Source organism: Myotis daubentonii, chromosome 7, assembly GCF_963259705.1.
Source record: "Myotis daubentonii chromosome 7, mMyoDau2.1, whole genome shotgun sequence".
NCBI classification, from domain to species: Eukaryota; Metazoa; Chordata; class Mammalia; order Chiroptera; family Vespertilionidae; genus Myotis; species Myotis daubentonii.
Genome location: NC_081846.1, coordinates 55,871,324 through 55,898,455, shown reverse-complemented (window position 1 = coordinate 55,898,455; position 27,132 = coordinate 55,871,324). Strand labels below are relative to the sequence as shown.

Below are 27,132 nucleotides of genomic sequence, written 5' to 3'. Positions count from 1 at the left end.
ATACCATCTTCACCTGAAAGATGCTTGACACACTATTAATCCAACTTAGATATTTGGCAGACATGTTCTTAAAAATGAGAAAAGTGAGGTGTCACTTCAAGGAAAACAACCATTGGTATTTGTTGCAACAGATAAAATTTAAGGTAGTTTGAAAATTAGAATTTTGGAAAACTTTCATCTGCCACCTATGAAATTAATAGCTACCCAATGTATTAAGAAATATCTGATGATATTGATGATGATATTAACAAATGGGATGCTTTTGACATTGTATCATGAAATTTGGAAGATCTGCCTAACTCAGTGAAGCAATGGTTTTCAAAGGATCAAAGCATTTTATTACAAAATCACACACATTAGTAAAAGCCATTCAAAGTGCAAGACAGACCAATGGCTTTTAACATGACAGAATATGAAAAGTTCATTGACATTGTTTCAGATTCCATATTGAAACTAACTTTTATCTCTTGTTTAGTTTGAATGTAGTATCAAAGAAGAATACCCACAGTCATGAGAAAAAGCTGTTAAATGTGTCTCCCTTTTCTAACTATATATGTGATGTTTGACTTTCCTCATGGAATTTAAGCAAAACAAAGTATCTCAACAGATCAAACGCAGAAGCAGGTATAAGAATCCAATTGTCTTTTATTAAATCAGATGTTGAGATTTTTAAAAATGTAAAAACAAGGCTAATCTTTTTGTCTTAGAAAAACAGTGTGTGTGTGTTTTTGTAAAGATGTGTTATAGTAATATACAGTGCACTTATTTTAATTATCAAATAAATCAATAACTAATGATTTTTTAATATTTGCTTTCTAACATGCTGAATATTGATAGATATAACCTACACAGTCTGAAGCTCTTAGGGGAAGGTCTTAATTTTTAAGAGTGTAAGAGAGTCCTGAGATCTAAGTTTCAGAACCACTAGATTAAAATTATTAAAGATACTAAGTGTTGATGAGAGGAAGAAAATTAACACTTTTGAATGTTTGTCATGCTCTGAGCTCATTCAATTCTCACGATTGCCCTAAAAGGTGAATATTATTATTTCCATTTAAAGGTGAAGAGAGCAAGTTCAAAGAGAGTAAGATTTTGTCCAAGGTTATAATTTAAACCCAGGTCTGAAAAACTCCATGGTCTTTCCTCTTACGTCTTATTGCCTTTCTACTAAATAGCATTTTTATTCCATAATTACAAGGTTTGGATTGATCAAAGGATTGACTTTTGTGTTTAGTGTTTGAATTCTTGGTGTGTATATGTATGGGGGAAGGTATCTGGACAAAGAAACTGGGAGAATTTCCACATGTAATGGAAAAGGAAAAAATATAATGTTGCAGCAAAAAAAACAACACCCTTTATATATAAGTTTAACTAATGGTAATTTTGCCAACAAGAATAAAAGAAACAGTTTAGAAAATAGAAAAAATATTGACCTCTCAAGAGATCTAATATATAATACTCTATTATTGATAGTAGCTGCCATTTACTTAGAGCTTCAAGATCAACCCCAGTACTAAATGTTTCCTTTCATTACCTCCACCAATCCTTAAAACCACTCTGTGATCAGCTGTTATTCCAAACTGAAGCTTTGAGAGGTGAAATCATTCACTTACGGAGACATTGGGAGTGAGTAGATGAATCTGGACTTATTCCAGGCTGACTCCAAAGCCCATGCTCTTACCACTATACCATGTGCCTGCTCCCCGAAGGGTTTCAGCTCCTGGAGGACAGAGCCCAGAGCTTTTTTCCCAGGGATCCCATGCCTAGCACATACTTGGCACATAGTTGGAGCTCAGTAAGTTTTTGTTTAATGGTTGAATGAATAAATGAATGCATGAATGAAATGCAATCAAAGCTATAAAATGCCATACTGTTTTCCTCCTCTAGAAGCCTGATTAAGAACAGGAACTTGTTAATTCAAGATGCTGGGCTGTCAGCTTAGCTGAGCCATTCAAGTTTGTTAATTTTATTTTTTTTCCTGATAACATTCCATACCTACTGTTCCCTATTGTTATTAAATTTTTTAAAAATTAATTTCAGGGAGAGAAAGGGAGAGGGAGAGAGAGATAGAAACATTAATGATGAAAGAGAATAATTGATTGGTTGCCTCCTCCACATCCTCTTCTGGGGATCGAATCAGCAACCTGGGCATGTGTCCTGACTGGAAATTGAACTGTGACCTCCTGGTTCATGGGTCAACGCTCAACCACTGAGCCAAACCGGTTGGGGTCCTATGGTCATTTTTGTACTTTATGGTACCACGTCTGATCTGACCTGTGACAGAAAAAATGATTTTAAACAAACCCCTGGGGCAGAGGTAGCACTTTAATGCTAGATAGAATTGTTCTACTTGACTCTCTACTGAAGCTTGTTGAAGGAGAAAGACATAATATATAGAAATTTTAGACTGGTGCAATATTCTGATTTTTTTCTAAAAAGGCCAAAAGCATTAGAAATGCCTTTATAATAAAAAGTTAGGAGGCTCATAGCACCAAGCTTATTTCCCTTTACAAGTGAATCAAACAATTTATAATGATAATCATAACTTATTATACAGCATTTTTGAGGATACAAATCATTATATCTCTATAGAAATCTGTTCAGTGTTGCAGGAATTGATAGATGTCACTCAGTATCCATTCTTTTTTTCTTCTCTACTAACAAAATTCTGATTCTATTTGGGGTAGCAATGTGCTTCCTTTGCAGCTAGCTGTGGCTATGTAACTAAGTCCTGGCCAAGGATACACAAGTGTAAGGAGTTCTTAAATTTTCTGGCAAAACTCTTTAAATTGAGGAAATAAAATCAATATTCATTTGTAACTTTAAAAAATATTACCAAACAAGGAATAGAAGGAAACTTCCCTGATCTGATAAAGGGAATCAAAAACAATAACAACAGCAACAACAACAACAAAAACAACCACTAGGTAACAACATACTTAAAGGTGAAATGTTGAAACTTTCCTCTTAAGATCACAAGCAAGATGAAGGGCAGCTTCTATCCATTTCTACTTAAAATTGTACAAGAGATCCTAGCCAGCATGAAAGGCAAGAAAAAGAAAGAAGAGGAACAAATATTGGAGAGAAAGAAGTTGTTATTCACAGATGACCAATTATGTACATAGAAAATCCTAAAGAATCTACAAAAAATCAGACTAGAACTAATAAGAAAATATATCAAGGTTGCAGGATACAAAGTGAATATGCAAAATCAATTGCATTTGTATATGTTATCAACAAACAATTAGAAAATAAAATTTAAAAATTAACTTTAACAACAACATTCAAAAGCTCATAGCAATAAATCAGACAAAGTATGCATAGGATTTTATCCTGAAAATGACAAAACATTGCTGAGAGAAATGAGACAAGATCTAAATGAATGGAAATATATGTCATGTGCAATGATTGGAATATCCGATGTACATTCTGCCCGAATTGGCCTGTGCAATTCTAATCAAAATCTCAGCATATTTTTTTAAGGAGTTGACAAGCTGATTCTAAAGTTACTATGGAAATTCAAAAGATGTAGAATAGCCAAAACAAAGGAACAAAAAAGTTGGAATCGCACTCCAGATTTCCAGACTTTTTTTTTTTAAATATTTTATTGGTTTTTTACAGAGAGGAAGGGAGAAGGATAGAGAGTAAGAAACATCGATGACAGAGAAACATCAATCAGCTGCCTCCTGCACACCCCTCACTGGGGATATGCCCGCAACCAAGGTACATGCCCTTGACCAGAATCGAACCTGGGACCCTTCAGTCCGCAGGCCGATGCTCTATCCACTGAGCCAAACCGGTTAGGGCCAGATTTCCAGACTTTTTATAAAGCTACAGTAATAAAGATTTATAAGGCATTAGGGTTACATGACTGTATTCAAAGGATCAATGGAACAGAATAGAGTTCCCAGAATTAGACTCACACATACTCAGTCTATTGCCCTTTTTCAAAGGCATCAAGATCATTCAATGGGGAAAGGAAAATCTTGTGTATCAAATAGTTCTAGATATTTGCATGGGAACATAGGCCTTTTTCCTCATTCAAATAAAAGCACATATTTGAGGTCATAGTCATAACTGCAAGAGCTTCAATGGAAAAGCTTCTAAAAGAAAACATAGCAAGCATCTTTGTGACATTGGGGTTCACAAAAACTTCTTAGCACAAAAAAGGAACTAAGCAGGCAGGTAACTAATTGTACATCTCAAGAAAATAACTGGTGTCATTAGATTCTCTTATATCATTCCTGAGAGGATTAAATTAAGCATCCAAGGAAGTTAAAGTAAAACCAACTCTCTTTGCACAAACTTCATGATTTTCATGCTTTCACGATCTTTTGAACTTCAGTAATGATTTAAAAATAAAAGTGTTTATTGTATGAAAACAAAGAACTAACCATTACATAAAAGATTGATAAATTGTACTTTATCCAAACTAAAAACTTTTGCGTGACCACAGGCATTGCTAGAAAAATAAAAATACAATCCATAGACTGAGTGAAAATATTTTCAAAACAGATAAAGAACTTTGATAAAGAACTTTTATCCAGAATGTATAAAGAACATATACAGTAGAATGTTAAGAAGACAATCTAATTTTTTAAAGTGGGCAAAATATTTGAAATAATACCTCACAAAATAAGATATAAGAATGGCAAATAAAGACATGAAAAGATGCTCAACATTATTTGTCGTTAAGAAAATGCAATTTAAGCTACAATGAGGTACACACTTATTTGAATGGCTAAAATTAAGGAGACTGACTACACCAAGTATTAGCAAGGATTTTGAATAACATTGCTGATGGAAATGCACATCCACTTTGGAAAATAATTTGACAGTTTCTTAAAAAATTAAAACTATATGTATCCCATTTAGCAATTCCAATTCTGGTTATCTATCCAAGAAAAATAAAAAGTCCATCTATCCAAAGAAAGAATTATATGCAAGTGATCGTAACAACATCTTTCATGATAGCCAAAATAATGGGTAACAATCCAAAATAATGTCCATTAATGGAAGAATGAATAAGCAAAGTATATAGTAAATCCACATAATGGACTATTACTTAAAACAAAAAGGATCAAACTACTGAGAAACACAAAATCATGGATGAATCTCAAAAACATTATTTTGAGCAAAAGAAGGCAAACACAGAAGGCTATACTTCATTATTTTATTTATAAAAAAAAAATCCCCAAATAGGAAAAACCTATCTAAATTACAGGAACCAAAAAGTGGTTGCCTCTGATGAACTAGAACTGATTGTAATGAGGCCCAAGGGCAGTTTCTGAGTTGATGAAAATGTTCTATATCATGTTTTAGGTAGTGATTATATTGGTATACTCAATTGTCAAACCTCATCAAACTGAACATTTTTGATGTGTGCATTGTAGTTTATGTCAATTATATGACAAAAAAGGAAGTGGGGACAGACACCATCTCTGATACATGAATGCAAACACAACAACTCGTTACAATCAGTAATGAATTCCTTTCATGGTCAAATTACTTTGGGTTATGTCAGATTCTAGTTGGAAATCATACTGAAATGTCTGAAAGTGATATTATTAATCTTGTTTGTCTTTTACAGAGATGGATGCCTGGGTGCATACAAGTATTAAAAGTCAATGGAGGCTTGGAAAGTTATTTCATATATGCCATATTTATGGCAGTAAAAGGCTTGGCTTTGGAGCAACCCAGATCTTAGTACAAATCCCTGATTAGTCATGTGGCCTTGGGGAAATTCCTAAACTCTCAGAGCCTCTGTCACTTCCTCCAAATAGGGATAAGAGAATCTGCTTTGACTTGCTGTTATTATGAAGACTGAAGGGTGTCATTTATGTAAAACCTTCAGCATATGGCCTGGCACTAACCAAATGATAGCTCTTTTTCATTAGAAGGATATGAACTAATTTTATTTGGAACCTGTCATTGACTCTATAGGTAAACCATCACAAAGCAGTTCGCCTTCAACCATCACCACCTGCATAATACATTATTTTAATTGCTGGTTAAAGCATATTATAATGGAGTCACCACCCAATTTTCTACTGAATTAGGTAGCAGTGAAGGCTATAAAGGCCTTCTCCAAGCAGTAAGAGAAATCCACATTTCCCAAAGTATGTCAGAGGAAGCTGCAAAACATGCTATTTTGGCAGAAGTCATTATAGTGGAGACTCTGAGAACATGCGGGTTACTGTCAAATGGCCACAGAAAGTGGTGATCATTTAGAATAGATAGTCTCAAATGGGCTGGGGATGGGCACATAGCGGAAGTGGTGAGTGGAACCCATAGCGAAAGACTTGGTCCCCATGTCTGCAGAACACAGAGCCGAATTTGCCATATTTTGACCTACACAGGGAGACAGATGCTGCAAGGACCCAAGGCTAGAACCATGTATTAAGATGACTTTCCCTTGGTTCTGAACAACCCAGGCAACTGAGAGAGCTGCTGAGATCTAACCAGACAGGAGGGAAATGCCAGGGAGTTAGCAAGCTCCTGCCAAGTGCAGCTCAGAGCTGGGCTATCTCTACAGTAAATCAGTGTTCAAAGATTCCAGAGAATCATTTACTTACCTGCAAGGGTTGGCGATTTCTTCTGGCGTTGTTTTCATAAAAGGGGAGACGGGTTTTTCCACAAAGGAGCCAAAGCCCAGTCTAAAGTTGCTAGTTAACTTAGACATCTCCTTGGAAAGCAGGGAACCCAGCTCTTTGATTGTGTTGAGGTCATCATCCATGGAGGCCGAGAGGTCCATGAGGTAATACAAGTCCACTGGGTAATCCTCCGTCTGGCGGACTTGCACTTGCACAGTCTGTTCACCACCTGCAAATACCCCGCAAGAACAGTGAGCCCATAAATATGCATTGAGACATGTTTGTGACTGGCCAATCACTGGGCTGGCTGCCTACTTCATTTCAATAAGAAGTTACTGAAGATCCTAAAGATTTCATAAACTATATGGCAAAGTTTATAAATGAATGAGCCCATGGTAAGCTTTCAGCAGTGTGTTTAGAGCTACTGAAGGAGGTAAGAGTTAGGATATTTTATATCTCCTTGGGAGGACTAGCATCCATTTAGATGGGAGATAAGCTGATTCTTTTTTTGTATTTTTAGAAAAGGAGAGCAAAATGAAAAGGAGTTTAAAGCTACGTTACAACTCTTGAAGAAATGTGAGGGAAACCTTAACAACATTTGAGCAATTCAAATGGCTCCTATTAGATAAGGCTTTTTATAGTGACACATTTGGAGTACAAGTGACCAATATGAAAAGCAGTTCTCTATTTGGAGTACAAGTGACCAATAAGAAAAGCAGTTCTCTATTTCCTTAAGAATGGGAAAAGGAAATAATAAACAATGGTATTGTAATATGTGGTACAAGGTATCTGAGCAGAACAGTGATATTACCATGTGATCTTAGATATTTTTACATGATCTAATGCTCATGTCAATCATAACATACCTGGTCTCAACTTAAGAATCAAGCTTTGAGGTGCAATCTGAACAATGTCAGAACTATTTTTCTGTCTGCCTACACTGAGAGGCTTATTTGTAAGTATTTCTACTTGGGAGACAGGGTTTTCGATGAAGTTTTCTTGACATCCTTTAGCTAGAAGATTTGCTAGAGTATCACACCTTTCACCAACTCCAGGTAGCTGGGTAAAATTCTAAAAAAGAAAAACAATAAAAAGAAAAAGACAAATCTGTATTTTTGTAAGATACAATTTTATTTTGCTTGCTTTACTAGTTAGGCATCTTGCCATACTCAGAATGTCATATCCCTGCTATTGATTGTATGTCTAAAATTAAGTTATAGCAGAATAACCAGAGAATTCTGCCACTAAAATTCAGAGTAAAATTGCATTCTTCTTTTTATTATATTCAAGTGAATTTACCTAACAATTTGTTTTGGTTGTATAAAACGCTTATTTTTCAAATTTCCTTTGCTATGCCCAGAAACGTGAGACAGATGAGTCAGATAATGCAGTAGATATCATTTGTGACAAATTCACAGATGACCTGGAGGTTTGTGGAATCCTAGGATTGTCCAAGTTCTCAGTGTGTCTAATGCCAAATCCAGTGACCTTTTTCTGTGGATTCCTACATTGCTTTATCTAGCTCTCTGTCCTGGTTTAATACATGGATGCATCACTCTTATGTTACAGTAGTACTTCATTAAAGTTAACCTCTTGGGGACTTTAAACTCAGTGTCTTAAAGTATTCAATTTAAGATCTTTTAGAACTTTTTCCAAGATTTGGAAGTGGGGAAATGAAATGAAAGAGAATAGAGTGCTTTTCTATACAGGACTCGGGAATTTCCCAGTAGCTCTGATTCAGCCGAGTAGCAGGAGGCAGTGAGATGAGTGTTTCCAGGAAGACATGTGGCCAGGGATTCCCAGGAAAAAGGCAGAAGGAGTGGAAGGATAAATACTTGTCTTACCTGGAAAGAACTCGTGAGGCTCTAAGCAGTCAAACTTGAGGCCCATTGACTCTCATGCTTGGAAAGAGGCAAACCAGTGCTCGTATTGTTGTTCTCATGCCTTAGAATTCTAAGCCACTCTTGCTGTTTCACCAGCTAGGAAACTTTCCTTCTGAAATTGATTTTTGAGACTGTAATTCATTCTATATCAGTCAAGCCTGTGCATATTTGAGGCACCAGGCTACGGGTAGCAAACTAACTTTCTGTGATGTATCCAAGGTAAACAGTGGCTGGACAAGGCCTCGCAACCCTTCTCAACATGTCACTGCTACCACCTATAATTACTATCTTTGCCAAAAGACTAGAGTGGGTATTAATCATAGAAGCTATTCTTCTATATGTCCTAAGAAGAAGCCTAATTTACTTTTTGTTCCAAATGCCTCAGCTGATATAACTGCCACCATTAGAGTAATCTTTTAGAATAATCTGGCCTTAAAATTTGACAATAACTGACTACCAAGTATCATCCCCAGGTAAAGCTATCAGTAGTAACTTGAGAAGCTCTCTTAAATGAGTGCTAAAAGATGCATTGAAATAAAAATTCCAGAGTGAACAGTTTGTTAGACTGATTTGTTGTTTTACGTCTCTGGTAGGAAACTAATATTGTCTTTTTCAGGGAGTCAATATAAAAAAAATGTGGGTTTTCCCTTCTTTGTATATTCTCAAACCTACTCTTCATACATGAGCTCAAAAAGGCATAATTCCGGGTGCTGGGTGTAAAAGGTAAAGGGATTAAGCAAAACACACACACACACACACACACACACACATGCACACACATCTCATAGACACAGACAACAGTATGGTGATAACCAGAGGGAAAGGGGAATGGGAGAAGGTAGGAGAGGGTCAAAGGGGGATATGGTGATGGAAGAAAACGTGATTCACAATACAATAGACTCATGATGTATTATAGAATTGTACCCCTGAAACCTATATAATTCTACTAACAAATATCACCCCAATAAACTTAATACAAAGAAGAAAAGAAAAAGCATAATTCCCTTGCACTGCACTTTTGTTTGTGCCTCATCAGTCAAGAGGTAGGGGGCGTGAGCTGGGTTTTCGTTCTGGGGTCCCTGAAGCCCTCCTCCACGGGTATACATTCAGCCTGGGAGGCGTGTTGAACAGTTCTAGCCTGGTCTGAGTGAGGGGTCCAGGTTGGTTCCCCTGGAGCATGCTACCAGTCCTTGCTGAACTTGGCGTTAGTATGTTTTGATTTGTGTTTAGATTCTCTTTATGAGATTCAGTAGCGCAGTGTTCTAAATCCAGAAAAAGCTAAGCAGATTTTTTGTTGTTGTTCTTATCAAGAATCATTTATAGGTTGCTCTCTAGTGTCACAGGAGGCAGTGACTCAGGCTGGCTTATAATACATTTCCTAGTCCTTGTACTACCTCCACATACTTTTCCATTTGAACAGATAAGGAATGCTATTTTGGGCTTGGTCATTGTGGTACAGTCACCAAGCTCATGAAAATGTAATGTTTAAAAGAACTGGGTAATGTTTGAATAGTAAAGTTTAACCCAAATCTAGAATACTTCTCAGAATCTCACAATGATTCAGAATGGATCCCGGTTCACAGGTGGACTACAATTATGGTACTGAAGTCAAATATATATTTAACATTAGAAAATACCATCTCCATGACCTCTGATGGCATTTGACCGGTGAACAGTTAGAATTGGCTTTAATATAAGGGGGGGAATCAGGTGAAATAACGGACCCCGAGTTAAATATTTTTCTGAATAATTTGACATTCACTCCCTCTGCAAATTGCTTTTGAAAGTAATCACAGCAATGACTACTTTGATCCATCTACTAATGCTTACATTTTCCCTCCTAGATTTCCCTCATCCCTCTAACCCCACAGAGAGCAGGACACAGTCAGAACATCACTGATGGCATTAACGTAAGTGTAACTGAGGCTTTTACAATCATGTTGAAGTCATTTGTTTTACCTCCTGAGAGCACCAGGCACACTGAGGTCCAATGAGCAAACAGTCTCCGCAGGTCTCTGCACCTCCCATGGCACAGCCACCTGTGTTTAAACCCAGCAAGACACAGGGATTCAGCACTATCTCAGTCACTCCACTTTCCAGGCTTATGGCTCTTAAAGTACTTGAACGAAGCAATAGCCAAGTTTATTTTTGTCTTCACAGATCAGTCCTCAAAATGTTACCAATTGATAAAGTTTATATTTGACATCAACTACATTGAAAATATGTATGTCTTATTACCCCAAAATGATCATTCTCTTTATTCTTAAAATAGGAACTATTCCAATGTTCACAAATATAAAATTATCATTTACTGTTCTCATTCATTATTATCCACTTTAATTTTAAAAAAAATATTTGCACCTATTTAAAATACTTCTCTCTTAAATGTACTATAGTTTTAGTTTTTAAATAAATCCCTGTTCTCTCTCAAGGTCATTACTCTCGTTGTATTAAAAAGAAAACCCAGCTAGTACAGTTAAAATGGTTGTCACAAATGTATTAAGAAGTCCTATTGTGTAGTAATGCTGTTTTATTCTCCTCATTAAAGTGCCCATACAACCTTTGTATTTATTTACTTTAAGCCTAGAGCATACGCTGTGGAACAGTCCTGCGTCTGCCTGTAATTTGTTAAAGTGTTCGCTCAATGGCAAGAAAGCAATCAAACCGGTTAAATAAAAAATGACTTCAGATCGCGTTTCTGAACCAAATGACAGGTTTGTCAAGCATACCACGAAAGCAATATATCGGAGAGCTCAGGTCTTACCTTGTACGTGATCGTGCCTTCCTAGAAATAGAAAGAACAGGCAAAGCAGTTCAATCCCCATTCGTTTCAGTTCTCGCTGTGCAAACAGATTAAAAAATGAATTACCTTCAGCGTTACAAGACCAAAGCTGAACATCGTTAAAGTTTTTTTTCCTCGAAGTGTAAAATGTTGAATACTACTTACACTGCTTTGAAAAGAAACTTGAGATGTAAATAAAAAAGTTTTCATTAAGACAAATGAAAACAGAGGCTACCTGGACAGGTAAAGAAGAAAAGCTGTGCTTAAGAGCAACTTCAACATGATTTACTTCCTTGTTCTCCTTATAAGGAAAGCAGGTGTACAATCACCAAGAAGGTGGAGAAATTCATTCAGTAGAAGTTTTTGTGTAATTTCTATTAGTCTCTCTGCATCCTAGATAAAGTCAATACCTTCAGAGAAATATTGATCAGTGAAATGTCAAAAGAGCAATTGAAATGTTTTAAAGTTGCTTCTAAAATAATTTTAAAGAAAAACAGTAAAGATGATAAATAAAACACAAATCTGTAAGTTATAGGTAAGGAGGGTTTAAAAAAATTGAGCTAAAGAAAAATACCTGAGATTTTTGTATTCCATTTTAAATCCTTTGCAGAGAATTGAAATAAATTCTGAAAAATAGAAACCATTTCACAGTCAATTTAGAAGGCAGGCTAAGGAAAGCAAAACATTGTGCTCCCTTGTTTTTCACTTTGGATGGAAGATACTTTTTTATATAAGTATAGAAATCTTATTTTTAAAACAATATTTTAAATAAATATAATAAAATCAAATTAGACCAGAATTAGTCTCAAAATAACAATAGTGGAAATTGAAACACTGATGCCCAAGATTCTGAGTCATTCCTGATAGGAACCAAGTGCTCTTGGTTGTGTACTGTCCCAGCTTCTAGCTCACCCCGTGGAGCATAGGCGGTATTTATTTGTTGAACAAAATAGTGACAAATTTAAAATTCATACAAGCCATGGCTAAATTCATGAGGCTGATTCATATATTTTCCTAATGTATTCAAGAGGATGTTTTGCACCTAGCCGGCGTTGCTCAGTGGTTGAGTGTTGACCTTTGAACTGGGAGGTCACGATTCGAGTCCGGGTGGAAGCATATGCCCGGGCTGTGGGTTCAGTTCCCAGTGTGGGGCGTGCAGGAGGCAGCCAATCAATGATATGCTCTCATTATTGATGTTTCTATCTCTCTCTCCTTCTCCCTTCCTTTCTGAAATCAATATATATATATATATATATATATATATACATACATATATATATATACATACATATATATATACACACATATATATATACACATATATATATATACATATATATATATTTATATTTAAAAAGAGGACATTTTGGATGTGTAGAGACTACAAACAGGTAATAATAAAATATTCACTTTCTCTCCAAACTGAACTTAGGCTTTTTTGTGGCTTATATTCTGGGAAGATGGTGGAGCAGATGGGGGGTGGCGGTGAAAGGGGCTGTCCTAACACATGGTGAAGGAAGATGATTTGACTTTGGGTGGTGGGTGCACAGTGCAATATACAGATCTTATAACATAGAAATCCACACCTGAAACCTATATGATCCTATTAACCAATGTCACCCCAATAAATTTAATTTTTTAAAGTGTATTTCTAAGCAAGCACATGAAACCTATGAAAAGAGGAAAACTAATTACAGGTTCTTCTCAGAAGGCTTTGTTCATTTTGAACTCTATCATACACAAGAACCTGGAAGAACATGGCAACAATACTGTAGAGAGAACACAGAATTATGAAAGAGTTGGAAGTATGCCTTTTGGGAGAAAAATACAGTTCTATGAATTAAATTGATTTGGCTTAAAGAAGAAAGATTGATACACAAGTTATCTGTATCCCTGATATTGCCTCCATTTTTGTATCTAGTATTAGGTTTCATTCATTGATTCATCCAACAAATATTTATTGAACATCTACTTTGTGCCAAGGATTGTTCTAGAAGAAGCCAAGTAAACAAAGCCAAGCTCTTGAGACATAAATCATATATTCCAGGCTGCGGAGCAGTAGTAGAGAGACAGATTCTTAAAATCAGGCAGTGATAAGGCTATGAAAATTATAAAACTGGGTAAAGGAAAGAGGGATAGGAAGGGTGAGTTACTTCATTTAGGATAGTCAGGGAGGATTTCTCTGCTCAATTGACACCTAACAGGTCCCTAAATGACTTGGGCAACAAAGTGCAAAGGCCCTGAGACAGCCTCGTGCTGAGCATTTCCAAGGACAGTGGAGGACAAGACGAGAGACAGAGTAATCAAATGAGGTTAGATCGAGAGGCAGAGATCAGATTGTATGTAGTCTTGACCGTGAATTTTATTTTAAATGTGATATATCCCACTGTCAGACCATCTCCAACTGAGTGCAGGCAGCAACAACAAGGTCCCCAGGGAACTCCAGACACTCAATGTGACCCTGTTGCTAAACTGGGGACCTTGTACTATTCCAGGTACAGAATTCCATCCAGTCCCTAAATAACAAGGGAACTGCTTTATTTGCTCTCCAGCCCAGTTGCAGCCCCTCCCCCACATCCAAGCCTTTGCACCCACCATTTATGCTGCCTGGAGGCTCTTGCCTTCTTATTCCTCTCACTTGACTAACTCAACTCTCCATGTAGGTCTCAGTGTAGACGTTACTGGGACTTCCCCCACACTGTACTTCATGGTCTCTCCAGGCTTCTCTTCCAGGAGGCTTTCCCCAAGCTAGCCCTTTTCACTGTCCTTGTAAGTTTATACATCCTGACCTCTCCCCCCCACTAGGCTGTGAGGTCTTTTAAGGCATTTATTTATTCAACACCCATCTCTTGTATTTTTACTTGGTATCAGGCAGGACTGTCTTAGTTATCTTTATATTCCCAGCAAGCAGCATAATGCTTGTACTTTGTAAATATTCAATTACTATTTATCACATATGTGGATGAATTTTAAGTCTTCATTATCTACAATTTTGCCTACAATACTCCATTAATATTAAGTTTATAAGTGATTAAATGAATAACTGGTTTTCGAAGGTACGTAATGCAATTAGGAGAGGGAAAAGGTACTTCCCACTTGGGTGGTGATGAAAGCTTAAAATGCAGGGTGGAGAAAAGCAGCTGAATTTAAGAGAAAATACAGAGTACAGCAACGCTACAATTAAACATCCACCCACAGTGTTTTCCCCTTGGCACCACGCTGGATAATTTGTACCAGCTAAAAGGCACAGGGGAAACGTTCTTGCTTCCTGAAGATGTGATGCCTGGTGCCCTCTCCTGGAAAGTACCTGCCCCTGCCCCTATTGTTCCAGGAGCAGCCAGCACCCCAGCACTGGAAGAAAAACTGTGTCCCCTTAGCCAAGCCAACCAGATTAATTACCTCTGTTTCTGTATATGGATGGAACTTGAGCTAGAAAATACAGACCAAAATCAGGGGTTTGGTCATGGGGGCTGAAGCTGGCTGAGAGAGGACATGAGTTTAGAGGGAACATAGTGCTTCAGGAGCGAGGCAGTGTTGGGAGGAATGTGCAGTTACAAGGAGACAGAACCCCGGGCAGAGGAAAGCTATGATGAGGTGGTGGGTGGAGAGTGTCAAAGCAGTGGAGAAGGAAGGGCCCCTGTGCCCCATGAACTAAGGAATGCTCGAGTCAGACCCACACACTCACTCTGTTGAAGGGACAGGACGTGGCCCAGGTAAAGAGCTGCCATGGACCGTAATTGCCGCTCCAGATCGGATCTCCCCAAGACCTGGTTCTTCCTGGGTCTCCCCAGCATCCTGTCTCTTTTAGAGCAAGGTGTGTTCTTAGAACAAATTATCATCACTTGTGGGTGGTTGAAGGAGTCTCTGTGTTCCTTCAAATCAAAAGATCCCAAGTCACACCATCTATATTTTCAGATAGGCCCATAAGACAGCATGCTTCCATCTATTTGAGGGTCTGACCCTTTTCAAAGGGTCTGAACTGGGGAAGGTGGACTCACAGGGCACTTCACAGCTAGGGGAGCAGCACCTCCCGCAGTCTGCCCTTCAACTGGCCTTGGTTTCTGAGATTTAGAAATAGACTGTCTTCAGTGGAATCCTGACTTCAGCAAGCCATGTGAGCCCATCTGAATCACTGTGTTTTGACTTGGTCTTTCTAGGACCCTGTCACTCATCCACATCAGAGAATGACAATCTTAGGCCCAGCTGGGCCAACTCCAGGACATCTCAAAACACCTCTGGGAGAGTAAATACTGAGTCAAGCTGGCTGGGAGCCAGTTCAAACCCTGGTGACCTTAGTAATGACTGTCGGGTCTTGGGATGGCATTGCTGTGTTAACCTGCTTTATTTCAAGTACTGGTGACAAGTCTACCTCCTGTTGTCTTTTCATGAAAATGTCTCTGACAGAGTAGCTAAAAGATAGTGGAAATGGGTGCATTTGGCCCTGATGTAACTTTATACGTGAAGTGCCACACAGTGGATTGTTTGTAGATGCCACAGCTTGTGGGTGTAACTTGGGAAGCACAGAATCTGGAAGTGATGCCTTGTTTCATAGTTCAAGACCTTCAGAAGAATTCTTTTAAAGAAGGGTGTGCAATGGTTTTCTATCACCTTGGTGTATGATGCTCACAGTGTGCTAAATACTAGAGAAATTTTTATGGCCTAAGCCTAACATTCTGGAGTTGGCCTTTTTTTTTTATTATTGTGGTAAAATATATATAACATAACATTTATTATTATAACCATTTTTCAGTTATAGTTCATTGGCATTAAGTATATTCATCCAGTTTTGTATGTGGAAAGACCTGGGTTCAAATTGTAGCCCTGCCAGGTCCTACTGTATATCTTTGGGAATAGCATTTATCTCTCAGCACTTTAGTTTTCAGGCTGTGAAACAGTGATAATATATACTTTTCAGGATTATGGTAAAGATTTAATTATACCATTCTGAGATATATCCAGATTTTGTGAGGCCTGAATATTATATGGTTTAGGAGGCCATCTTTAAGAAAAGGAATGCAGGAAATAAACATACAAGTCCAGGAAGCACAGGGAGTCTCTACAAGATGAACCCAAAGAGGCCCACACCAAGACACATCAGAATTAAAATGCAAAGGGTTAAAGACAAAGAGAGAATCTTAAAAGCAGCAAGAGAAAAGCAGTTAGTTACCTACAAGGGAGCTCCCATAAGACTGTCAGCTGATTTCTCAACAGAAACTTTGCAGGCCAGAAAGGATTGGCAGTAAATATTCAAAGTGATGAAAAGTAAGGACCTACAACCAAGATTACTCTACCCAGCAAAGCTATCATTTAGAATTGAAGGACATATATAGAGCTTTCTAGACAAGTTCATCACCAACAAACCAATATTACAAGAAATGTTAAAGATTCTTCTTTAAGAAAAATAATAAAATAAAATAAAACATATGAATAATAAACAGCCATAAATAAAGAACAAAAATCTTACCATTTATGACAACATGGATAGACCTAAAGACCATTATGCTAAGTGAAATAAGTCAGTCAGAGAAAGACAAATATCATATGATTTCACTTATATGTGGAAATTAAAGGATAATATAAACAAACAAAACAGAAACAGACTTAAAGATACGGAGAACAGACTGAAGATTGGCAGAGGGGAGGAGTGTTGGTGGAATGGATGAAATAGGTAAAAGGATTGAGAAGTACAGATTGGTAGTTACAAAATAGTCATGGGAATGCAAAGTACAAGGAAAAATAGTGAATAATAGTGTAACAACTACGTAAGTTCCCAGTTGGATACTGGAAATATCAGGGGGAACACTTTGTAAAGTAAATGATTGCTAACTACTACGCTGTGCACTTAAAGCTAATACAAAATAATATTGAATGTAAACTCTAATTACAAATTTTTTAATTAAAAAATCCTTTCGTTTAAAAAAGGAATGCAAATTGGAAATAAACTATGTATGAAAGTGTATATTTATTTAAAATGAGAAAGAAAAATTCTATGACAACAAATTACTGAAGTCTTAGAGATTCCAGGTCCTTTCTACTTGATATCACCTTAAGCAATTCACTAGAAATGGTTACCTAGAAATCCTTCCTGATGGTACTCTGGCTTTCCATCCCCACCTGGGCTCCCAGCCACTCACAGGCACCTGTGCAAGCTAGGGGACTGAACTGAGGTTTCATCTGTTTCATGGTAAATCTCTCCTCTGATTTTATTCAGGATTCTAGTTTATTGTAGTTAGTTTTATTGAGCACTTCTCATGTGCCAGGCACAGTTAAACATTTATTAGCATTGCCCTCTTTCATCTCATGATATGCCTATGATGTAGGGACTATCTTACCTCCATTTACTAGATAAGGAAACTGAGGCACAAGAGGCTACCTTACTTGCCTAAGGTCACACTGCAGCTCAGGCAGCAGAGCCCTGGAAACAGATCCCTCCCTCCAACCTGAACTCTGCATTACCAGGCGAACTGCCTCCTAGTAGATAAAAGATGTTTGTAGAACCATAAAGCAGCTGTCAACAAGAAGTGACATTCTCCAAGGAACCCTTAAATGCATATGTCTCCCAGTCTGCAGACCCCTTGTTCTAGCTCCAGCTCTGTATCTAGCTGTCTCCTTCGTGGTTTGTTTGTTGTTCATCCTGTGGGTTATTCACCATAAAAATGAGACGGAAATGTGGTCCTGGATCATACAATCTTTTTTATTCTTGTTCTGGGTTAAGTCCGGTCCATATCTCTTAAAAACAAACTTGAAACAAAGCATGAGGCCCTGCCTGGGAGCCAGGCCTGGGGTTCAGTCCAGGAGAGGGCAGTCACAGGCATTTCCTGTGGCTCAGCGGTGACTCAAGATTAAGTCTTGGCCCTCCACCCACTCTGGAGCTCAGTAGTCAGTCACGCTGCAAGTTTAAGAAGGACAGTTCTCACTTGGCAAGTCTGATGCAAATCCTGTATGTCTGTCCTGCTTGAGAAAGTCGCTGACCCCAGGTTCCAGAGATTACCTTGAAGTCTACAAGAACTGAGCTCCTTCTGTCCTTTAGTGTGTGGAATAAGCCCAGAGATGAGCTTTTTCTGTAAAGTACCAGTGAATGAGAATTTACTCGGACTTGATTCTGAGAACTGCACTCTCTTTACATCCCTATTTCCCTATCTAAAAAGCAAATGGTATGCCACAGCAGGAGGTCCGCAGGAACAAATGGAAATGCTGATTGCAAAGGGATTTGCTCATTCACAGCATGCTAAACGTTATTTCCTCTTTTCTTTTTAAAAGATCATTCAGACAGCCTAACCAGGGCTTAGGATTCCTTGTTTTAAAGCAAATATTTGTTTTTCTGATGAGCATCATCTCTTACTTTTGGGACTGCAATGGGCAATGGTATTACTAGTAAAAATGAACTCTGATTCATTCATTCACTCACTCACTTATTCGGCAATATCCCAAGCACTATTCTGGGAACAGAAATGGATTAAAACCAACAAAGTCTGCCCTGGCCAGGTAGCTAAGTTGGTTAGAGCATTGTCCCAATACTTCAAGGTTAGGGGTTCAATTCCTGGTCAGGGCATACAAGAAGCAACCAATGAATGCATAAATAAATGGAATAACAAATCTCTCTCTCTCTCCCTTTTCCACTCTCTCTAAAAAATATATCAATTAAAAAAATCTGTGGCAGAGACAGATAATAAACACCCAAACAAATAAAGATGTCAGAAAGTAATAAAAGCTAAAAAATAAAGAATAGTAAGAAGTCAGTGAGTGACTGAGATGGGATGGCCAGAGAGACTTCTGATAAAGTGGCATGAGGCAGCATCCTAAGGAAGTGAGGGAAGAAGTCACATGGCTCTCTGGAGAGTGTTTGGGGACAAGTAGGACCCCCAGCGAGAGTGTTTGAGGACAAGCAGGGTGGTCGATGAGGCTGGTGGAGGGAGTGGGTAAGCACAGGAGATAACAGAGGACAATCCAGAGAGGCAAGAGGGCAGTAGGGAACTTGTCAGGAGAGTCTTGTGGGCCTTGTTCAGGACTCTGGACCTGAGCTCTGAGAAGAAAAGTTTTATGGGTTTTGGTGGACATGCCATAGCATATATTTTGAAAGGATCACTCTAAGCAGCAAGGATGGAAACTGGTAGGTCTATCAGAAGCTATTTCAGCTGTTGAGGCCAGAGATGATAAAGGCTTGGACAAGGAAGATGGCGAAGAGTGGTTGGATTCTAATATAGACAGCGTTTCTAGTGGATTACTTGTAGGGAAAGAGCAATCGAGGGCTCAGGAGTCCAGAGTCATGGAGGTCCCTACTTGATAACCCCATCATCACTCATAGGTTTTTCTGGACGTGTCAGAAACACATCATCTAGTCTCTATTGATCAGATTTGTGACAGTGCGATCTAGTCAACTCTAATGACCTGTGGAGTCCTGTAAAAGAAGTCATAACTGTAAAAGGTGTTCTATGGCAGAACAGGAAAGGGTGGAACTATGCAGACAAGTGCTGCGTGATGAGACTATATATATGCTTATGTCCTTAACACTCCTTCAGTCCAGCTAACTGGTATCTCTGTTTAGGGATTCTCCATAACTTGGCATTTGGAGAGCAAAAGAAAACATGGAAAAGCTTCCTGGCCCAATGTTTCTCTCTAGTTGCACTGGTAGACTGGGTCAATTTCAGTAGCGAAAGGGTCTTCCTAAAAGATCTTTTAAAAAATTTGTCCCTCATCAGGTCACTTGGTAAGAAAGTAGAAGAGGTGGGTATATTTAAAAATAAATCCTTACAAAGTGGAAGAATTTCAGATTATTTTTTTTTTTACTTTAAGGATATAATAGTACGGAAGGTTGTTATGCTTTTTAAATTTTTTAAAAAATATTACTCATTGATTTTTGAGAGAGAGAGAGAGATGTTGACTTTATCATTCTACTTATTTACCCAGTCATTGGTTGATTCTTGTATGTGCCCTGACTGGGGATGGAACATACCACCTTGGCATACCAGGATGATGCTCTAACCAACTGAGCTACCTGGCCAGGCGAAGGTTGTTATTCTTTAAAAAGCTGGGGAAAATGGTGGCCAATAATTATGTCTGAGGAATACCTTTGAGGAGATATGAGGAGGATTTATTACTTTCAAATGGCCATTTTATGGACTTTTCTGATTGCTGCTGATGCCCACTCACTGAATCTGATCAGTCAGTTTACACAGAATCAAACAGGGAAAAGGATTGAGCATGATGCAAACACCCTAATCGTTTTAAAGGCTAAACAATAAATTATTCTAACAAGCTATTAAAAGTGTCATTCACCTCCTGATATCTCAAGAACTGAACGAGAGAAAGAAGAAAAGCCTTTAAAAGCAAACTCAGATGTCATCCAATTAAAGATGGTATGTTGGATTTTTATACAACAGAAGTAATGAATCTACATATTGTTGGCATAATTTTCATCAGGCAAACAGTGGCTCCCAGGAGCTGTGAGATGTGAGAGACTTGTTTGAGGGAGTATGAAAACCACCTGCCTGTCCTACAACCTGTCGTCTCAGAACCACTTAGGGTGGAGCTGTGCGTGCAGATGACCCCATCCTTGTGCCAGTGGCTGAGGAGAGTGTAACAGGGTTTTTTCAACCACTGCACAGTGCAGCGACTGGTTCAACAATAGTTTCAACATGTACTAAAGTAGTGAACAATAGTTTTCTTCATAGGAAAGCGTTCAAAGTTTTTTAAAATCCCAACCAAAATATAATGGACATTTTTGTTAGAAAAAAATTGCTTAGTTGTAAATATTTTGGGAATTTTTGCGGCAAGAATTCCCTTATACATTGATGAAACTATGATTCCTTGGCATCAATAGAGTAATGCCCAATAGCATGGAAAATGGAGTTGTCAGCTCTGGGCTCAGTACAGACCTTGGCGGGTTATTGGACATTCGTTGCCCAGTGTAAATTCATTTTGAAATGTGTTAGGGCCTAAACTTTAGGCAATCAGAATTAGGAAGACAGGATTGAAATATTATCTCCACCAATAGAATGGTTTATTTTAATGTCTGTCACTGGAGGAAGAGCACTGAATAAAGTGTGGACTTTAGATAATAATGTATCAATACTATTTCCCAAACTGTGTTCTGAAGAGAGCTGTTAATCCTTGCCCTGAAAATGAAATGTCCCTATGCTATAGTTAATTTAGACCATTAATACCCCCATCAGAAATTCACAATGCACATTAACCTATTAAACACATTAAGAAGCCCCTCAGTGAAGAGAAGTATGTATCTTTGTGTAACAATTAAGCAAGTATTTGCTTAGGGGAAGCCTTTTTTCTTCATGTACTCATTAGCATGTCTGGATTCATTTGTACCTAACATAGTTAAAAAGTGCTACAAAAGAGAACAGATATACTGAAAGCTTTATGAAATTTTACCTAGCCTGCTGTCAGAGACAAATAATTAAATTCAAAAACTGTAACCAAATTTCTTAAGAAAATCCAATGTGAATTCATTTGTTTCCTGATGTACTTAAAGTACATTATCCAATTTAAAAACCTATCAAGATGGACTTTCCTGGAGGACATATTTTTTCTAAGGAAGTCCACAGGGCAGCTCTGTTTAGATGATAATTCAGAGAGAACACTTGGGGGTATTGATGACTCACTATAAATCTCTAAACTCAGACTCCACACCTTGACCTTGGCTATGAAAAAAGCCCGCATATTACAGTTTTAGTGCTGAATGACCTCGCCCGGGTTCCCATGTGAAGTGGATTCCAAGCGCGGCTGTACATTGCTATGGCACACCCTCCCTGGGCAGAGGACTCCATAGCAGCCGGAGTCTGCCCTTTGCCGGTTCTACTGGTACAACAGCCCATCCTCTAGCTCCCACCTGTCCATCAATCAACCCCTCTTGCTCCCAGAAGGCCTAGAAGAGTAGGCCCCTTATGACAGCAGATTCTCTTCTTTGGGTAGCAAGCATCTCTTCAGGTGAGAAAGTGTGCAGCATTCTGTTCCAAACCTGTTTTCTTCCCTGCGTTCTCAAGCCTATTGGGAGCACAGAGGGAGGCAAGGCAGGAACAATCTGCTTGATTCTCTTCTCTTGAAAAGCCTCACTTCTTATAATGATCAGTTTGATGTCATTCTCTAACAATAAAAGCCTTATTATTTCATTGAGGCGGGAATCTAAACAACTATATGAAAAACAGGTCATTTGTCTATCTTGTGGGATGTCAACATCGCAAAGAGTCACTAACTCATTTTACTTTACTTTCCAAGGAAAGAGTAAAATATGATACAGGTGTTTTTTAAAAAAAAAAAGTTATCCCAGTAGCAGATTAGAAAAAAAACCAAAACCATGAAGATATGTTTTAAAGCTATATTTTCAAGATTTTTTTCCCCATGTTTCTCAGATAAGGAAGCTAGTTTATTCTTTTGAATTATACGCAGGTAGTAGAATGGATGTCAGAAATCAGTTTGAAAATCTATAAACCAAAAAACATCAAGATATAAAAAAATGTTTAGGGACTGTATTTGGCTTTACCTAGCATTGGAGTGAGACAAAAACCACAGTTACAATAACATTTCTCACAACCTTACTTTACAAATAGAGCATCATCTTACTTCTGAAAAAAAATCATTTGGCCTATTTCATGCAACATTGCAAATATGAATTTCTTGGTCCTTATAATACCCCTCAAATAATAGAGAACAATGGCCCTTACAATGTGCTAAGCAATGGTCTAAATTTTTATCACACTGTGAGGCGACGTACTGATATTTCCTTCATTAAAATATTTAATTTAATATTTTAGAACAGTTTTAGATTAGTACAGCTCCCTGAGTCTCAGAGCTTTGCATAGATCCTGGATGGAACTGGAAGGCTTAAAACAACAGAAATTTATTTTTTCACAGTTCAGGAGACCAGAAGTTCAAAATGAACATATTGGCAGGGTTGGTTCCTTCTGAAAGTTCTGAGGGAAATTCCTTCCGTATCTGTCTCCTAGCTTCTGCTGGCTGCCCATCCTTGGCGTTCAGCCGTACTTCAAGGGCATTGACTTGTAGATACATCACTCCAATGCTGTCTTCATATGGCCTTCTCCGCCGTGTTTCTTCTTTTCTGTCCGTGTCTTCTCTTTTATGAGGCTACTTATTGGGTTTAAGGTCCACCCGTATAATCCAGCAGGATGATCTAATCTCAAGATCCTTAACTTAATTATATTTGCAAAGACTCTTTTCCAAATAAGATCATATTCATGATCTTGTTCCCATGAATGTATCTTTTGGTGGGACACATTCAACCCACTATAGGGGCTAGTAATGCACCCTGGGTTACTGTGAGGATTAAATGAGATAAAATTACTTAGGTACCTAATGCATGGTAAGCATATTTAATAAATGAGAGCCATTTGTTGTTAATACTTTTTTATACATGAATTCCCCCCCTACAAAAGGGTTAACTTGAGTAAATGTCTCTATTGAAATAAAGGTATTTATCTGTGTCTAGTTTATACAACTATTATTCACATAACAATTGTTTTACCTTCTTAGTTTCTAACACGTAGTCCTGCCAGGAACTTCACAAGGCTGTGTGAATTCATTCTCTCTTATTCCCTTTTTAGGTGGTAGAGATGAGGGGACATCCTCAGTGAACACTTTCAGTTAGTGACACTTGTCAGAAATACAAAAAGACTCTAAGCTTACAAATGACCTCCTCATCAAGAGAGTGATGAGACAGGGTCCTGATGAAGGAATTTCCTGTTCATTGTCCATGCTGATGGACACTGAGCAGAAAAAACAGGTGGGCAGCCTCAGCTGTTTCTCTGCCCCTTGGCTACCCTCTGTAGTCATCAGATGCAGCATTCCCATTTTCTGATCTGGACCTTTATCTCAGGAACAGTCACAACTCAGGACAGAGCTTTGAACCCCACCCCATGCCACACCTGTTGCATTGCATGGCTGCTCCATCCCCTGCCTGTACTGTCTCCTGTGGTCTCTTCCTTGTGGTCACAGGGCTCTGAGCTGGCTTCAGTGAATTCCTTCTGCATTTATCAGAAAGTCATTGAGCCTCAGAATGTAAGAGCAGCGGGAAGAGCCTTTAGTGAGTTGAGTCCAGACCCATTCCATCGTCTCTCCAATCCTTTCATCATACAAGTCAATCAACAGACTTTCACTGAACATCCACTCATGGTGAGGCAGGATGCTAGGAGCTAGTTACAGTGGTGAGCAAGCTTAATGGGCAGCTCCCCTGAGTGACAGTGAGTCACCCCCACATGGCCTGAGCAGTTATCTATAATCTCTGATGAGCATGGATAGCTTATGTTCAATTTAGAAATAATCCTGTAATATATATGTTCTTAACCCGAATTCTGTCTATTAACAGGAGAAAGGAGGGCCTGTCACCTTGGGAGGGGGAAATAGTGCATCATCATTTGTACTAATCCCAGACTGAAATAAAATATTTCCATCCATTATAAATGTAGGCAACAAACTACTATCATATTAGCAGTGCCTGTAGCTCTCACCATGTGAAATCACAGCTACTTTTAATATCACTTTATAGTTGTTACAGATATCTTGAAATGATGTCAACATTTATCATTGTATCAAAATCACAGTAGTTATTAGAGCTGCCACCGGACCTTGTTATTTAAAGTGTTAATAAAGAGAGATGGCTTTAAAGAACCAGCTTCAGCCACTGGGTGGAACCTGTCCCTCCAGGAATGCTTGTTTTTATTATTATTTTTTTTTATTACTACCTTTTATTTTTTTATTTAAAAAAATCTTTATTGTTGAAAGTATTACATACTTGCCCAGTGTAAGTATGCCCCTCTTTCCCCCCATTAACCCCTCCCTCCTACCCTGGTGCCTTCTCCACCTGATGTCTGTATCCATGGATTATGGATATATGCATACATGTTCTTTGATTGATTACCTCCTCCCCTGCCTTCCATCTGAGACTCTGCACTCTGTTCCATGCTTCCATGTCTTGTTCCTGGGAGATCCAAAATGGTAGCAGAGTAGGTGGAGGGTACATTCAATCCAGACCAGAACTTGGCTGGAGATCCGGGCTAGAGATCCTGGCTAGGCTGCTGATCAACTGAACGCTGTCTCCGTGTCCTTCCTTCTTTGCCGACTCCGTCTACACCTTTGGGGACCCCTGGACCTGCTGGGGCTGGACCCCGGCATATGGCGCCCGAACAGGGACCCCTAGATGTAACCAGACAGAGACACAGAACTCAGAACACAGAACTGAGAACACAGGGCTTGGAAGACAGGACCAAGAGAGACAGAGCCTAGGCACAGAACCTACACAGAACGTTCTCTAGAGACAGAAGAACTTCGCTGGCGAGAGCATGCCGGAGGATCCTGGACAGGGACTGGCCTCGGAGCCTGGAGGCGGAGCCTGGCGAGAGAGCATGGCAGGGGATCCTGGACTGAACCTGACTGCGGAGATTGGCAGGAGAGCCTGACTAGAACCTGGTGACCGAACCTGGCTGGAGAACCTGAGCAGAACCTCTCTGGAGATCCTAACCAGAACTTCGCTAGAGATCCTGACCAGACCCTGACAAGAGAACCCGGCTATGATGATCAACTGAACACTATCTCTGTATCGTTCCTTCTTCGCCGACTCCGTCCACACCTTTGGGGACCCCTGGACCCGCTGGGGTTGGACCCCGGCATACTGGAATTACAACTAAAATATAGATCAGTGAACCTGAATAACCAACCAAAGACTAGATGAACAGAAGTCTTATAACCAAGGATTTACAGAAGAAGCCACACGGAGAATGGTAGGAAGGGTGGAGTTGCAAAGGGTGGCCCTGCTCCCACGGGCAGTCACTAAGATTCTGGAGGGATTTCTCAGCTGCTACCATTTCCCATGAAGAGCATGGGGTCACAATCCCATACTGAGCTCCCAGCCCAGAGCATCAGAGCCAAGAAGAGGCCCCCAAATAATATCTACCTGTGAAAATCAGCAAGGATTCTGTCCATCACGGAGAGACGGGAGTCTGCTAGAGACACAGGTACCCTCTTAAAGGTCCAATGCCCAAAACCTCCTTCACACACACTCACCCTGGGCTCTGGTGGAAGGCTAGATCAGACTAGAGTTATGTAAGGAGAGACTAGGGTTTGTGGCTCTGGAGAGAGAGCTGAAGGAACAGCCACCAGGATCCCAATGCTGAGCCCCTCTCTCATACCCAGATGATACCTTTCTTGAGTGGAGCACTCCCCTCCTTATGGCATAAGCCTGGGGAATGCAATAGCACCACCCTCAGGACTCCCACCCTGTTCTACATGAATTTCCATAGCCCTGAAAATAATACTCATTAAGGATTCATTATGATCTATATTGAAGTTGTGGCAATTATTTTTATTTTTTTAATTTATTTTGTAGATTTTTTTCCCACTTTGGGTAAATATTCCCTGCTCATATAGGTATTTTATGCAACAGGTCTCCTGCTTCCATTTTTTTAGCCATAGCCGGTTTGGCTCAGTGGATAGAGCGTCGGCCTGCGGACTGAAAGGTCCCAGGTTCGATTCTGGTCAAGGGCATGTACCTTGGTTGGAGGCACATCCCCAGTAGGGGGTGTGCAGGAGGCAGCTGACCGATGTTTCTCTCTCATCAATGTTTCTAACTCTCTATCCCTCTCCCTTCCTCTCTGTAAAAAATCAATAAAATATATTAAAATATATATATATATATATATATATATATATATATATATATATATATATATATATATATATATATAATTTCAGAGAGGAAGGGAGAGGAAGAGATAGATAAAAACATCAATGATGAAAGTGAATTATTAATCAGCTGCCTCTTACATGCCTCCAACTTGGGATCAAGCCCACAACACAGGTATGTGCCCTGATCAGGAGTCAAACTGGGATCTCCTGGTTTATAGGTCAAAGC

The 27,132-nt window shown here is 38.9% G+C and overlaps 1 protein-coding gene across 3 annotated transcripts in view; it reads right to left on the bottom strand.

Annotated features, from left to right (window-relative positions):
• Positions 1 to 27,132, bottom strand: part of ITGB6 (integrin subunit beta 6) — a 122,705-nt gene that overhangs the window by 59,540 nt on the left and 36,033 nt on the right. The window contains exons 1-5 of one of the 3 annotated variants that reach the window (XM_059704296.1): positions 11,424 to 11,539; positions 11,241 to 11,316; positions 10,436 to 10,515; positions 7,460 to 7,664; positions 6,576 to 6,822 (exon numbers count right to left, since the gene is read on the bottom strand). In XM_059704296.1, the coding sequence (XP_059560279.1) occupies positions 6,576 to 6,822; positions 7,460 to 7,664; positions 10,436 to 10,515; positions 11,241 to 11,316; positions 11,424 to 11,468 (653 nt within the window). In that variant the 5' untranslated portion in view covers positions 11,469 to 11,539. Of the gene's footprint in view, positions 1 to 6,575; positions 6,823 to 7,459; positions 7,665 to 10,435; positions 10,516 to 11,240; positions 11,317 to 11,423; positions 11,540 to 27,132 lie in introns of those variants that run through there. The other 2 variants (XM_059704297.1, XM_059704299.1) reach the window with 2 other exon arrangements.